This window comes from Arachis ipaensis, chromosome B3 (assembly GCF_059453495.1).
Source record: "Arachis ipaensis isolate K30076 ecotype BB chromosome B3, ASM5945349v1, whole genome shotgun sequence".
Lineage (NCBI taxonomy): Eukaryota > Viridiplantae > Streptophyta > Magnoliopsida > Fabales > Fabaceae > Arachis > Arachis ipaensis.
The window spans coordinates 36,753,082-36,768,909 of record NC_142438.1 but is presented as its reverse complement, the minus strand read 5'-3'; the positions used below and the strand labels follow the sequence as shown (position 1 = coordinate 36,768,909).

Genomic DNA, 15,828 nt, shown 5'->3' with positions numbered 1-15,828 from the left:
CCAAGTCCCGATGTATCAACCCGACCAGGAGAAAACCTCATTCCTAACTCCAAGAGCAAACTACTGTTACGTAGTCATGCCCTTCAGACTCAAGAACGTAGGGGCTACAAACCAAAGGTTGATGAACAAAGTTTTTGCCATTCACATCGGAAATCTGATGGAGGTTTATGTAGATGACATGCTGGTAAAGACACAAAGAGAGGAAATGTTATTATCCGACCTCGCTGAAGTGTTCGACACCATAAGAAAGTATGGGATGAGACTTAATCCCACAAAGTACACTTTTGCGGTAGAAGCTGGCAAATTCTTGGGCTTCATGCTTACCCAAAGGAGGATTGAAGCAAACCTGGATAAATGCCAGGCCATACTCAGCATGAAAAGCCCGACCTGCGTCAAAGAGGTACGACAACTCAACAGAAGATTAGTGGCTCTATCTAGATTCCTAGCCGGATCAGCCTTGAAATCTCTCCCCTTCTACGCAACACTAAGGAAATAAAGGAAGTTCGAATGGAACCCATAATGTGAACAAGCCTTCCAAGACTTCAAGACATTCCTGGGACAACCACCCATCCTAGCCCGACCCCGGCAAGGAGAGGAGCTTATCCTATACCTCGCCGTGGGAAGCCGGGCGGTAGCCTCAACCCTAGTTAGAGAAGATGAGAATAGACAACAACCCATCTACTTTATCAATAAGGCTCTACAAGAGGCTGAACTAAACTACCAAAAAATAGAAAAGTTCGCATATGCCCTTATACTCACTTCCCGACGACTCTGACCATATTTTCAAGCCCACGCCATCAGAATACGGACCAACCAACCCATAAAAAGTATTCTACAGAAAACTGACTTAGCTGGAAGAATCCTACAATGGGCAGTTGAGTTGTCCGAATTTGATCTTAAGTATGAAGCTCGGACAGCCATCAAGTCTCAATACCTGGCCGACTTCATCACAGAATACACCGATACTCCAGGCACCTCCGCTAACTGGAACATCTACGTTGACGGCTCATCAAACAAAGCCAGGAGTGGAGCCGGAGTAATCCTAGAAAATAATCAGGGGACCCAACTCGAGCTCTCCTTAAAGTTCGAGTTTCCCGCATCGAATAACCAAGCCGAATACGAGGCCCTACTGGCTGGTTTGAGGCTGGCTAGGGAAGTTGGAGATCAAAAGCTTACCGTCTTTAGCGACTCGTAAGTAGTCACCTTGTAAATAGAAGGGAGCTATCAGGCTAAAGATCCCACCATGAAAAAATACCTAGACAAGACTAAAGAGAAACTCAGGAAATTCATGGGATACGAGATCCGGCAATTACCTTGGGAACAAAATGCCCGAGCTGACGCACTCTCAAAACTAGCCAGCACCAAACCAGGGGGCAACAATAGAAGCCTCATCCAAGAAACATTACAAAATCCGTCAACTTCGGAGGAACAGAAGGTCCTAAACATATCGGACCAAGACCAAGGATGGATAAATCCCATAATTAACTACCTCAAATCTGAAATACTTTCCACAGACAAGAAGGAAGCAAAAAGGCTCATAAGGGAGGCACAATACTACACTTTGGTAGACGACACCCTATACAGAAGAGGGATCTCAACACCCCTCCTCAAGTGCGTCCCGACCTCTGCCACAAAAGAGGTCCTGGAGGAGGTTCACAGCGGCATGTGCGGCAACCACCTTGGGGCACGAGCTCTTTCCAAAAAGGTACTCTGAGCTGGTTTTTACTGGCTGACTTTACAAAAAGAAGCAACAGAGTTCGTCAATACGTGCCCCCCATTTTAGAAGCACGCCAACTTCCATATATCCCCACCCGAAGAACTCATCTGTGTCACTTTACCCTAGCCATTTGCAAAGTGGGGGCTGGACCTCCTCGGACCATTCCCCAGGGATCAGGGCAAGTCAAGTTCCTCATTGTAGGTATAGACTACTTCACAAAGTGGATTGAAGCAGAGCCATTAGCCACTGCCACCGCCCAAAGAATTCGGAAGTTTCTATATAGAAACATTGTCACAAGGTTTGGAGTCCCATGCTCCATCACCACAGACAATGGCACTCAATTCACCGACACGGGCTTCAGGAACTTGGTAGCCGACCTGAAAATCAAGCGCCAATTCACCTCTGTAGAACACTCACAAGCCAACGGACAGGTGGAAGCCGCTAACAAAGTCATATTGGCCGGGTTAAAACGGAGGCTACAGGACGCAAAAGGAGCTTGGGCTGAAGAGCTCCCGCAAGTCCTCTGGGCATATCAGACAATGCCACATTCTACCACCGGGGAGTCACCCTTCCGACTTTCTTATGGAATAGAAGTAATGATCCCCATAGAGATAGAAGAAAGATCCCCTAGGGTGGTCCTTTACAATGAAGACGCCAACTCCCAAGCACAAAGGGAAGAGCTCGACCTACTTCCAGAAGTCAAGAAAGAGCTCGGATTAGAGAGGAAGCGCTAAAGCGTCGAATGGCTTTAAGATATAATCGGAAGGTAATCCAGCGAAGCTTCACCACCAATGATCTTATCTTAATCCGAAATGATATCGGAGCAGGTCGGTCAGGAGAAGGGAAGCTAGCAGCCAACTGGAAAGGGCCATACCGAGTTACAGAAGTACTAGGAAAGGGTTACTATAGGGTGACCGACCTTGAAGGGCGGGAGCTACCAAGGTCATGGCATGCCTGTAACCTAAGAAGATACTATAGCTAAGAAAAAAGATCTTAGGCCAAGGCACACTCTTTTTCCTTAAAGGTTTTTTAATGAGGCGCCATGCCAAGATCTAAAAGCTGCCCGAGCTAGAAGGGTAAGCACTCACATGTACACACTCTTATTTATATTTTTATCTCATTACTTGAATAAAATTTGTCGATTCTCTAAAAAAGTTTCCTACCAAAGACGCATTAATTTACACTCAAAAACACAAAATTCAACACCCGACCAAAAGAGGTCGACAAGGTAAAGTGATAAAAGCTCGAGTTAATGCAAGAAGTTATAAAAAATAACCCATATAAAGTGACCTGACGAGGTCATACTAGAAATGGGATTACTAAAAATAACTTGAGAAGGCCTGACAGAGAAGTCGGACCAATGAAAGGATCACTGAAAGGGGAACAACACCATACAAAGGCCAAAAAGGTTAAAAAACCTAGGCCCAAAGTGCTCAGCTAAAAAGGTAAAAGCCCTGAAAAGGAGCTACTTAAAGCAAGAGCACGATCTAAAGACGGAGCTAAAAAGTTGTCCAAACAAACTATAAAGAAAAGGTTCCCCATGGGAACGCTACCTAAAAAGTTCTTAGAAACTGACTAAAAGCCCGGATAGCAAAGGAATAAAGGTCGACGTCAGCTAAAACAAGGCACGATCCAAGAGACAAATACTGCCTTGAAAAGGGGAACAAACTAAGGAATCCCAGGGTATAAAGAACCCATGAAGGGATCACGTCGCTAAAAAAAAAAAAGCACGGAGACTATATAAAGGTTGAAAGAACAACCTCCAAATAAAAGTACCTCATCACAAGCTAAACCAAAGCATCACCCAAACAGACTGAAACGCAAGAAATTAAAACATTAAAGGCTTAAAGGCTTTCTAAACAACAACCCAAGAGTTTAAAGTGTTTTTAAAACAAAAGTTGCCAAGAAGCAACTAGGAAAGTATCAGAACAGTCAGCTAAAAAGATTTGCAAATCCAGAATTTAAAAGGTCCACAGGCCGGACCACAACAATACATAGTAAAGAGAGATACAAGAGAAAATTATAAAGGATCCAAAGTTGCGTCAGCAGCTGCATCCTGAGGAGAAGGAGGGATCGTCGAGATAGGGGTGGCTCCAACAATTCCATCCGGGCCACTCAGGATCTCCAGGTCAGGCTCAGGCTCAGGAGGGACAGATAAACCCCATTTGTAGAGTTTATCTTGTGCTTAATTTATGGGATTTTATGACCTTTTACCCACATTTATTCAATGAAATAGCATGGTTTCATGGTTGTCTCCTTATTTGTGCTTAGATGTGAAAACATGCTTTCTAGTTCCTTAATTAGCTAAATTCAATTCACCTTTGATTCCACTAGATGCCTTGATTTGTTTGTTAAGTGATTTCAGGTTGAAAAGGCTATGAATGGATCAAAGGAGTGAAGAGGAAAGCATGCAAAGTGGAGAAATCAAGGAAAAGCAAGGATTTGTGATAAGATCAACGACGCGCACGCGCAGCAGACACGCACGCGCAGCAGACGCGCACGCGTGGATTGTGAGGTCGCATGGCGACGTGTACGCCAACATGACGCGTACGCGTGGATGGAAATTGGTCATTGCCAATTCTCATGTTGTGGTTAGTGATTAGGATAGAGATCCTTGACCACCAAACCTTGCCAAGGCCTCTTTAGTTGTTAGTTTATTTTCATTTCCATTTACTTTTCATGTCTCTTATCCCAAAAACCCCCAAAACATACCTTATAACCAATAACAAGACACTTTATTGCAATTCCTAGGGAGAACGACCCGAGGTCCAATACTTCGATTTATAAATTTAGGGGTTTGTTTTAGTGACAAACAATTTTTTGTATGAAAGGATTAATGTTGGTTTAGAAACTATACTTGCAACGAGACTTATTGTGAATTCTAAACCACACAAAAGTCTAATCATCAAAATGGCGCCGTTGCCAGGGAGTTGCAATGGTGTTGTGTTATTGGTTATTGTATATATGTGAATATTGTGAATATGTTTGCCTTTTGCTTCTGTTCTGAGGGTTACCTGAAACGGTAGGTCGATCTCGGATAAGATCTTCTGTATTGGTCGGAGATGACGTGTCCGGCTGGCTGGTGGCGGCCGGAGCTGTTGTGTTCGACTCGTTGGACTGGCTGCACTTCTGATCCTTGGTCACCGGAGGGTGGGGGGTACCTGCAAGAGACTCCGATGCTTAAGTTAGCACGGGTATTAAGCAGGTTTATTGTAGAATCAGAGGATGAGTTATACTTGGGTGCTCCAGTGTATTTATAGTAGTGTGGGCTGACCTTTCCAATAAGATAAGTTAGTTATCTTATCGTATCTTATCTTTGGGTGGGGTCAGCTTATCTTCAAGGGAACCGCCTTTACCACTTTAGGCTTGGACTGCCTTTGGATTTGGGTCGTGTTCCTCTATTTGGGCCCTTTATTGGGCTTTCCCGTCGATTTGGCCGACCTCTTTGAGAAGAGGTCGGGTAGCCTGACCTGAAGAGGTCAGTCGCTTTGTCGCCAATCATCCCAGGTCGGATAGCTCGACCCAGGGTGTGAACAGTGCCCCTGCTTGAGCTCGGTCTTTTTTGCTGAGGTCGAGTTCTTGACTTCGGTCCTTCTCTAGTGAAGCCGAACTCAAGCATTTTGTCGATTCCTTTCTTTGTAGAGCCTTTTTGAATGTGGAACGTTTTCCTTTAAAAGCGCGCGCTTTTATATCGGCGCTTTGGGAACGTGCGAGGGTTTAATACCCTCATTAATTGACTTCAAATGCCCTGTTTCCCATGGTTTTTATTTTGAACTTTGCCATCAGAAACGGTTTCTCTTCTTCGTTCCTCTTCGTAACTTCTCCCTTTACTCTCTCATTTTCCGTTTTTCCCTAGAGTTTCGCAGTTTCTTCCTGCGACCCCTGCTCTACTACCGCTTTCTATAGAAAAGGAGTGATTCTGAATTTCACCCTCCGTCTTCTTCCGGCAAGTTTTTTCCATTCGAGGGGTGGCTCTGTCGCTTCTTGCTTCTTCAACTTTCTTTCGAGGTTTTCTTCTATTTTCCAGGTTCGATTTTTCCTCCTCTGTCATTTTTTATGTCTGAATTTGATTTTGTTTGGAGAAAGTTTGGATCTTTCTGCTTTTACTGCGCCTGATTGTTGCGTGTTTTGGAGTTTCTTCGTCTTTTGTATGAATTTTTTTGTCTTTCCTGTTGCTTGATGCTTTTAGGGCTTTTGCATGTTATCACCATTTCTGCTTGTGCTTTCGATGATGGTTTTTGTTTATTTCTGGAGGAAAGGCTATGTTTTTGACGATTCTCTGCTTGGCATGTTTGGTGTTGTCGAAGCTTTTTGTAAAAAGATAGTGGCTTTGATGACTTTTTGTATATTTTTTATTTGGGGGATGTTGAGACGTAAGCTATAGATTTTTCCTGAGAACCTTGCTTTGTCACTGCATCCAAAGGATGCCCCAGGACTTTGGTTTGAGTCTTGGGATTTTCCTTTTCTGTTTATTCGTCTGTATCATATTAGTCGAGTTGCTTTGCCCCTCCTCCGAGATATTTTTTAGTAATCCAATCTTCTTTTCTTTTTGTAGGATTAGTTGGCCTCATGTCTTCTCGCAATAACATTGTAGAGATGTCTTCCAAAGTTTCCGAGGGGATGTCCGATTGGCTGGACTCCCTTGTCCTAATGTGTGTCTCTGTCGTGGATGCTGAATTTTGTGTAGAGCTGAGGAAACGTCATAGGATCTGTGGTAACAGTGCTCGGGAGAGGGATTATGAGCTTGTAGCTCCTGACTCTGATGAGAGGGCTTGTTTTCCTACTTTCGTCGAGGGGGAGTGTCCCTTCTTCTACGCCTATGAATATTTCTTCATCCAGTTGGACGTTACTTTTCCTTTTACTGCTTTCGAGACCGACTTGTTGTGGTCATGTAACATTGCTCCATCCCAGCTTCATCCAAATTCCTGGGGTTTTATCAAGATATTTCAACTGCTTTGCCAAGAGTTAGGCATAACACCTTCTCAAACTCTTTTCCTCTATCTTTTTGTCTCGGCCAAGCCCGGAGGTTCTTCCAAAAAGAAAGCTTCCTGGGTTTCTTTCAGATCGGCCCAGGGGCATAAAGTTTTTGCTATGTATGATGAGTCTTTTAAAGATTTTAAGAATTATTTCTTCCGAGTCCGTGCTGTTGAGGGGGTCCGCCCCTTTTTTCTTGATGAGAATGACGAGCCTGCTTTTTCTCTAGAGTGGCAAAAGAATGTGAGAGTGCCACGTTATACATGGGAGATGCTTAATGAGGTTGAGCGGGCTTTTGTAGTTGTTCTTGAAGATTTGTGGGGGGAACCACCCCATCTGGATACAAAAAAAATTCTTGAGTGATCCATCTTTGGTTCGAACTGCTTTGGGTACTGTCTGACTTGTTTCTATACTTGTTTCTGAGTTTTTCTTCTCATATGTTGTAACTCGTCATTATGGTTGATTCTGTATTTTTAGAGATGTCGAAAAACAATGATTCCATGAAGGCCTACAAGAAGGCAAAGAAGGCTGCTGCTGCTCAAAACATCTCGGCCAAGGCGGCCAGAGAGGGATCTTCTCAAGTTCCAGTGAAGCCGCTCGTGCCGAGTTCTCCTGGGCCAAGGAAGGTGATCCCCGCTCCTCGAGTTCGTCTGACTGATCCTCCATAGACTTCTGCCATTACTTCTGGTACTCCTCCCAACAAGAAACAGAAAACAATTGAGGCCTTTAACCTTGACGCCCCTGATTTTAATGCAATCGAGTTCGTAGATCAGCAAATCGGTCCCTACGGTACCCTCCCCATGGATGATGTGTCAATCCTTCGCCATATGGATTTTATGACCCAAAACAGTGTTAAAATGGCATATATGGGGGCTGCCCTATACCGAACTGCTCAGAATCTTCCTCTCCATGCCACCAAAGAATTTATGGAAGAGGCTAAACAGGAGTTCGACCAGATGAAGGGCCTAAAGGAAGAGCTTGAGGTAAAGGTAGCCAAGTTGGAGAAGGATCTGGAGAACGAAAAGGTGAGTTCCCTTGCTCTGGCGGCTTCTGTGCGGTTGGCCGAGGACACGGCATTGAGGCATAAGGACAGTTATGTGACATCTTATCGGGAGGTGGTGCGCCTGAGGGAGGAGTTGGAGAATGCCCGAGCTGATTACTCCGAGCTCCAAGGTCATCTTGTTGGCAGCGTAACTGCTGCCTATGAGAACTTGAGGGAGCAGGTTCGGATTATTGCTCCCGAGGCCGACCTTACTCTTTTCAGCCTGGACAATGTTGTGAGGGATGGTAAGATTGTCCCTGATGACCAGGATGATGATGATGTTGAACCTCCCCCTGTGTCTTCTGCCAAAGTGTCAACCTTTTCAGTTCCTCCAGTTGTGTCTGATCCGGATTGCCAGATTCTGAACCGGGATGATGGGACCGTGGATGCTGTGCCTATTCAGACTCGCCTTCCTTCTCCTTGTACTGATGCTGTCGAAAAGGCTCCCGATCTTTGCTGATTTCTCTTGGATATTTTGTGTAAATACCCCGACTTGTGGGCTTCTGAGCTCTTTTTTTGTAGTTTGAATATTTTGCTCAACTGTGGATACTCTTTTGGGTTGCTTGTTTAGCAACTTTGTTTTTGAAAAACAACAAGTAGTTTTCAAGCTTTTGGGGCTGACCCTGAAGCTCGTTATAATATTGTATTTTATATCCTGCTCGTTTGCGCTTGTCTTAGCACTTTTTGGAGATGTTGGAGCCTTGCTTCTCGGCCTCTTTGGATCGCTTTGCACCTGTTGCTTGCGGGTTGACTCTTTTGAGGTCGTGAATGGGCGGGTCCAACTTGTTTCTCGGTTTTCTTGCTCTTGCTTGTATTTCTAGCAATCCATAGCCGATTTCTTTACGTTGGTCCTCATCTTAGCTACCTTTGTAGTCCTCTTTTTTGGACCTTTGCTAGGTCTCTTTCAGGGACTTCTTTATAACTTGTTTGTGGGAGGTTGACTTCTTTACGTCATCTTTTTCTAAGTTATTTTTATAATCTTCTTTCTTGGACCTTTGTCAGGTCTCTTTCGGGGATTACTTTTATAACTTTGCTAGTTGTAGGAGATCGACTTCTTTGCGTCGTCCTCTTCTAAGTTATTTTGTAATCCTCTTTCTTGGACCTTTGTCAGGTTTCTTTCAGGGATTACTTATATAACTTATTTTGTAGGAGACCGACTTCGTTAGGTCGATCTCTTCTAAGTTATTTTGTAATCCTCTTTCTTGGACCTTTGTCAGGTCTCTTTCAGGGATTACTTATATAACTTATTTTGTAGGAGACCGACTTCGTTAGGTCAATCTCTTCTAAGTTATTTTGTAATCCTCTTTCTTGAACCTTTGTCAGGTCTCTTTCAGGGATTACTTATATAACTTATTTTGTAGGAGACCGACTTCGTTAGGTCGATCTCTTCTAAGTTATAGCAATTCCTTTTTTATAGGGTTGGCCAGACCTCTTTCCAGGGATTTGCTGATAACTTGGGTTGACTTGGTCCGACTTCTCAACATCGGCCAGTCTTTAAGTTTATTATTTAGCAATCCATAAGACCTCGTCAGGTTCTTTTTTTCGGATCACTTTCGATAACTTCTTGCATTATTCTATGTTCATCTTTGCCGATTTGTAGAAGGTGGTTTCTGTCGACCTTTAGATGAATCACGTTTTCATATTTATTGGTTTTTTATCGTGATCGTGCAGTGAATCTATTTTTCACTTTCTGCCGATCTGTTGCTTTATAATCGGACGATGAATGCTTCAGATTAATGCGTCTTGAGAATTTGTAGAATATCTAAAATATTTTTTATTCAAAAGAAAGCGCAAATATATACATGTTGGAGTTTTTCATCCTTTTAAGTCGGATAATATCTGGATCTCAACTTGGTGCCTCATTAAAAAACCTTTTCAGGAAAAAGAGTGCATCCTATGATGAGATCTTTTACCTTTTCTAGCTATAGTACCTTCTTAGGTTGCAGGCGTGCCACGATCTGGGAAGCTCTCATCCATCAAGTTCGGACAGCCTGTAGTAGCCCTTCCTAAGTACTTCTATGACTCGGTAGGGTCCTTTCCAGTTTGCTGCCAACTTTCCTTCTCTGGGTCGAGTTGTTCCAATATCATTTCGGATTAGGATGAGATCATTCTCCACAAAACCTCTTTGCACTACCTTTTGATTATATCTTGAAGCCATTTGGCACTTTAGCGCTTCTTCCCTGATCCGAGCTCTTGGATTTCCAGAAGTAGGTCGAGTTCTTCTCTTTGAAGTTGCGAGTTGGCTTCTTCATTGTAGTGGACTACTCTAAGCGACCCTTCCTCGACCTCTATTGGGATTATTGCCTCCACTCCGTATGTTAATCGGAATGGTGATTCGTTTGCGGTGGAATGTGGCGTGGTTCGATATGCCCATAGGACCTGTGGAAGTTCTTCAGCCCAAGCTCCCTTCGCATCTTGTAGTCTCCGTTTCAACCCAGCCAATATGACTTTGTTGGCAGCTTCAACTTGCCCATTGGCTTGAGGATGTTCGACGGAGGTGAACTGGTGCTTTATGTTCAAGTCGGCTACTAATTTCCTGAAGCCTGCACTTGTGAATTGAGTGCCATTGTCTGTGGTGATGGAGTATGGAACCCCGAACCTTGTGACAATGTTCCTATATAGGAATTTCCAGCTTCTTTAAGCAGTGGCGTTGGCTAGGGGCTCTGCCTCAATCCACTTTGTGAAATAGTCTACTCCAACTATGAGGAATTTGACTTGTCCTGATCCCTGGGGAAAGGGTCCGAGAAGATCGAGTCCCTATTTTGCAAATGACCAAGGCAAAGTTACGCTGATGAGTTCTTCTGGCGGGGCGATGTGAAAGTTGACATGTTTCTGGCATGGGGGACATGTCTTTACAAATTCTGTAGCTTCCTTTTGTAGAGTTGGCCAGTAAAATCCCGCCCGGAGTACCTTTTTGGTGAGATCTTGTGCACCGAGATGATTGCCACAAATACCGCTGTGTACTTCCTCTAAAACTTCCCTTGTGTTAGAGGTCGGCACACATTTTAACAATGGTATTGAAATCCCTCTTTTGTATAGGGTGTGGTTTATGATGGTGTAGTACTGAGCCTCCCATTTTAACCTCTTTGCTTCCTTCTCATTTGTGGGGAGTGTTTCTTTTTTGAGGTAATTAATTATGGGGGTCATCCATCCTTGATCCTGACTTGTTATAGCTAGGACTTTTTCTGCTTCCGAGATTGACGGGTTCTGTAGCATTTCCTGGATGAGGCTTCTATTGTTGTCCCCTGGTTTGGTGCTGGCTAGCTTTGAGAGTGCATCAGCTTGGATATTTTGTTTGTGGGGTATGTGGCAGATCTTATATTCCCCGAGTTGTCCGAGCTGTTCTTTGGTTATATCCAAATGCTTTTTCATGGTGGGATCTTTAGCTTGGTAACTCCCTGTTATCTGTGAGGTGACTACTTGTGAGTCGCTGAAAATGTTGAGTTTTTGAGCTCCAACCTCCTTAGCCAGCTTCAAACCAGCTAGTAACGCTTCATATTCTGCCTGGTTGTTTGAGGCCGGGAACCCAAATTTGAGGGAAAGCTCAACTTGGGTTCCTTGGTTGCTTTCTATTATCACACCTGCGCCGCTTCCAGTCTTATTTGAAGACCCGTCCACGTAGAGATTCCATTATGTGGGGGTTTCCAGGGTATCTGTGAATTTTGCAATGAAGTTGGCCAAGTATTGTGATTTGATGGCTGTCCGAGCTTCGTATTGGAGGTCGAACTCGGATAACTCGACTGCCCATTGTAAAATTCTACCTGCTAGATCTGTTTTCTACAATATCCCCTTTATGGGCTGGTCGGTCCGAACCTTAATGGTGTGGGCCTGGAAGTATGGGCGAAGTTGTCGAGATGTCAGTATGAGAGTGTAGGCGAACTTTTCTATTTTTTGGTAGTTCAGCTCGGATCCCTGCAGCACTTTACTGATGAAATATACAGGCTGTTGCCCTTTGTCGTCCTCTCAAACCAGTGCTGAGGCTACTGCCTGACTTCCTACTGCAAGGTATAATACGAGTGGTTCTTCCTCTCGTGGTCGAGTTAGGATAGGCGGTCGTCCCAAGAAGTTTTTGAAATCCTGGAAGGCTCGCTCGCATTCTGATGTCCATTCGAACTTCTTTCCTTTCCTTAAAGTGGCATAGAAGGGGAGAAATCTTATTGCTGATCCTGCTGAGAATCTGGATAAGGCTGCTAATCTCCCGTTGAGTTGTTGTACCTCTCTGACACAAGTCGGGCTCTTCATGTTGAGTATAGCCTGGCATTTGTCTGGATTTGCTTCAATTCCTCTTTGTGTGAGCATGAAACCTAAGAATTTGCCCGCTTCTACTACAAAGGTGCACTTTGTGGGATTGAGTCGCATGTCATGCTTCCTTATAGTGTCGAACACTTGGGCCAGGTCGGACAATAATGTTTCTTCGCTTTGTATCTTTATTAACATATCGTCCACGTAGACTTCCATGATTTTTCCGATATGATCTGAAAAGACTTTATTCATTAGCATTTGATAAGTAGCTCCTGCATTCTTGAGGCCGAAAGGCATCACAATATAACAGTAATTTGCTTTTGGCATTAAAAACGAGGTCTTTTCTTGATCTGGTGGATACATGGGAATTTGGTTGTATCCGGAATATGCATCCATAAACGAGAGGTATCTATATCCGAAGGAAGCATCTACCAGGGCGTCGATACTTGAGAGTGGGTAAGGATCTTTTGGGCAGGCTTTGTTGAGGTCGGTGTAGTTGGTGCACATTCGCCACTTCCCATTTGATTTTTTCACCAAGACAACGTTAGCTAGCCATAGTGGGTACTTGACTTCTCTTATGAATCCTGCCTCCAGTAGTGCTTGTACCTGTTCTTCCACAGCTTGGGATCGTTCTGGCCCAAGTTTTTTTCGTCTCTGCTGTACCGGCCGAGATCCTGGATAGACCGCCAACTTGTAACTCATTAGCTTGGGTCTATGCCTGGCATGTCTGCAGCTTTCCATGCGAAGAGATCGACATTATCTCGTAAGAACTGTACTAGTAATTCTTTTGCGTCTCCCTTCAGGATCGTATCAATATTAGTTGTTTTGTTCGAGGTATCCCCGATCTGAACTTTCTCTATTTCTCCTTCGGGTTGTGGACGGAGTTCTTCACGTCTCTGAACTCCACCAAGCTCAATTGTATGGAACTCTTCTCCTCTACCTCTGAGGTTTAGACTTTCGTTATAACATCGGCGTGCCATCTTTTGATCTGCTTTTATCGTAGCTATCCCTTCTGTAGTTGGGAATTTCATGCATAGATGTGGAGTCGAGACTATTGCGCCGAGTTGATTTAGTGTTGTCCGACCTATTAGGGCATTGTAGGCTGAACTCACGTCGACCACAATGTAGTCTATCTTGAGTGTTCTGGATTGGTTCCCTTTTCCGAAGGTTGTGTGTAGCGACACATATCCCAGTGGTTGTACTGGGATATCTCCCAGTCCGAACAGGCTGTTCGGGTATGCTCTAAGCTCCTTTTCTTCTAGGCCGAGTTTGTCGAAGGCAGTTTTGAATAAGATGTCGGCAGAACTCCCTTGGTCTATTAATGTGCGGTGGAGATTGGCATTTGACAGTATGATGGTGATGACCATGGGATCGTCGTGTCCTGAGATGATACCGGATGCGTCTTCTTTGGTGAACGTGATTGCAGGGATGTCGGGTGCTTCCTCCTTTCCTTCGACATGATATACTTCTTTGAGGTATCTTTTGCGGTATGATTTGGAGATTCCACATCCTGCAAATCCTCCATGTATCATATGGACATGTCTTTCTAGCGTACGAGGTGATCGCTCAGCTCGTCCGACGTCTTCATCTCTTCGTCTTTTTCTTTGTTCATCATCTCGGGTGGCTAGATACCGATTTAGTTTTCCTTCCCTTACTAACTTTTCTATGATGTTTTTTTAAGTCGAAGCACTCGTTGGTGGAATGTCCTCGGACCCGATGATATTCACAGTACTCGTTCCGATTTCCTCCTCCTTTTTTGCCTTTGAGTGGTCGAGCTGGGGGTATCTTTTCTGTGTTACAGACTTCTTTGTAAATATCCACAAGGGACGCCCGAAGAGGGGTGTAATTATGATACTTTTTTATTTTTTTGCCCGTTCGATCTTCCTTCTTCTTGGATTCTTTATCTTTATCTCGGTAGGTGAAACCGGATTTCGAGGCTTCTCCAAGTCGAGAATTTTCTTCCATGTTGATGTACTTCTCTGTCCGCTCCTGTACCTCGTCTAGGGATGTGGGATATTTCTTTGATATAGATTGGCTGAAGGGTCCTTCTCGTAGGCCGTTGATGAGGCCCATGACGGCAGCCTCTGTTGGTAAGCTTTGTATGTCTAGGCACATTCTGTTGAATCTTTCCATGTAGTTGCGGAGACTTTTCCGATCTCCTTGCTTGATACCTAGTAGACTGGGGGGCGTGCTTAGCCTTGTCTTTTTGGATGGAGAATCTGGCCAGGAATTTTTTGGCCAGGTCGTCAAAGTTGGAGATAGACTTTGGAGGTAGGTTGTCGAACCATCAAATTGCTGTCTTCGTGAGAGTCGATGGAAAAGCTTTGTAGTGAACGGCGTCTGAGGCGTCGGTGAGGTACATTCTGCTTCTGAAGTTGCTGAGGTGATGGTTGGGATCTGAAGTGCCATCATACAAAGTCATATCCGGAAGTTTGAAGTCTTTGGGGATTTTAGTCTTCATGATTTCCCTAGTGAATGGATCCTGATCTTTGCGAGAGTTGTCTTCAGGGGTGGTCCGGGTAGTCTTTGCTTTGAGATCGGCTTCAAGTTGTAGAAGTTTATCTTCTAATTCTCGAGGTCGCCTTACCTCTCTTTGTAGATCCTTGCCGACTTCTTGCTGGCAGGAAGCTTTCTTTTTCGAGTTGCTTTAGGCGATCTTGAAGGGCTTCTATTACTCCCGGATGTGATGAGTTTTTGTCTCCATTAGATTCCAGAGTGTCCTTTGGTGTGGCACCCATGTTTTTGTGCGGTGTTCTGTCCTCTAAATCTGAGTTGTGGTCGTTATCCTGTTCGTCTGCCATGGTGATGGGATGACTTCCAGGTTCTCCGGCAACGGCGCCAATGTTCCGAGGGTTACCTGAAACTGTAGGTCGATCTCGGATGAGATATTCTGTACTGGTCGGAGATGACGTGTCCGGCTGGCTGGTGGCGGCCGGAGCTGTTGTGTCCGACTCGTTGGACTAGTTGCACTTCTGATCCTTGGTCACTGGAGGGTGGGGGGTACCTGAAAGAGACTCCGATGTTTAAGTTAGCACGGGTATTAAGCAGGTTTATTGTAGAATCAGAGTATGAGTTATACCTGGGTGCTCCAGTGTATTTATAGTAGTGTGGGCTGACCTTTCCGATAAGATAAGTTAGTTATCTTATCTTATCTTATCTTTGGGTAGGGTCAGCTTATCTTCAAGGGAATCGCCTTTACCTCTTTAGGCTTGGACTGCCTTTGGATTTGGGTCGTGTTCCTCTATTTGGGCCCTTTATTGGGCTTTCCCGTCGATTTGGCCGACCTCTTTGAGAAGAGGTCGGGTAGCCTGACCTGAAGAGGTCAGTCGCTTTGTCGCCAATCATCCCAAGTCGGATAGCTCGACCCAGCGTGTGAACAGCTTCTTTGTTAGTTCTTGCTAGTTTTAGGATTTAATTTTCTTGCTTCTTATTTGATTTTATTTTTATTTTCTCGACAAATCAAGATGATGGAGAATCGACAAATCATCAAGAGGAACCTTGCCATAAGGGGCAATCAGCTCTGTGGCAAAGGCCACACCGTCAAATTCCTTGTCATCCAGATTATAAGGGCCAACAGTCCTCGGCTTCTTGGGAGGAGGACCAGCTGAAGTAGGAGAGGAGGTCGCACTAGAGGTCACCACAGGTGGATCCGTAGAAACCATCCGAACTCGAGGGGTCGGGATGATTTTCTTCGGCCCCATGGGGATCAGATTCCGGCTTCTTCGGAGGCAGTTGTGAAGACCCCTCCCCCGACGTCTTCTTCGACAAGTTCGACGCAGCCACTGCCTTTTTTGCCTTACGGAATAGTTTCATTGAATCAGAAGAGCTCACCATTTCTGAAAGGAAGCCAGGA

General features: G+C 44.6%; 1 protein-coding gene across 1 annotated transcript; it reads left to right on the top strand.

The window, feature by feature from the left end:
* Positions 1 to 7,548: 7,548 nt before the first annotated feature.
* LOC148570310 (uncharacterized) lies at positions 7,549 to 8,193 on the top strand. Its single transcript, XM_088506965.1, has one exon. The coding sequence runs from the start codon at positions 7,549 to 7,551 to the stop codon at positions 8,191 to 8,193; it is 645 nt and encodes a 214-aa protein (XP_088363091.1).
* The last annotated feature ends 7,635 nt before the right edge of the window (positions 8,194 to 15,828 follow it).

Bases quoted from the DNA above. Each gene is read 5' to 3' on its own strand.
- LOC148570310 (XM_088506965.1), top strand. From the start codon at position 7,549: ATGGCATATATGGGGGCTGCCCTATACCGAACTGCTCAGAATCTTCCT.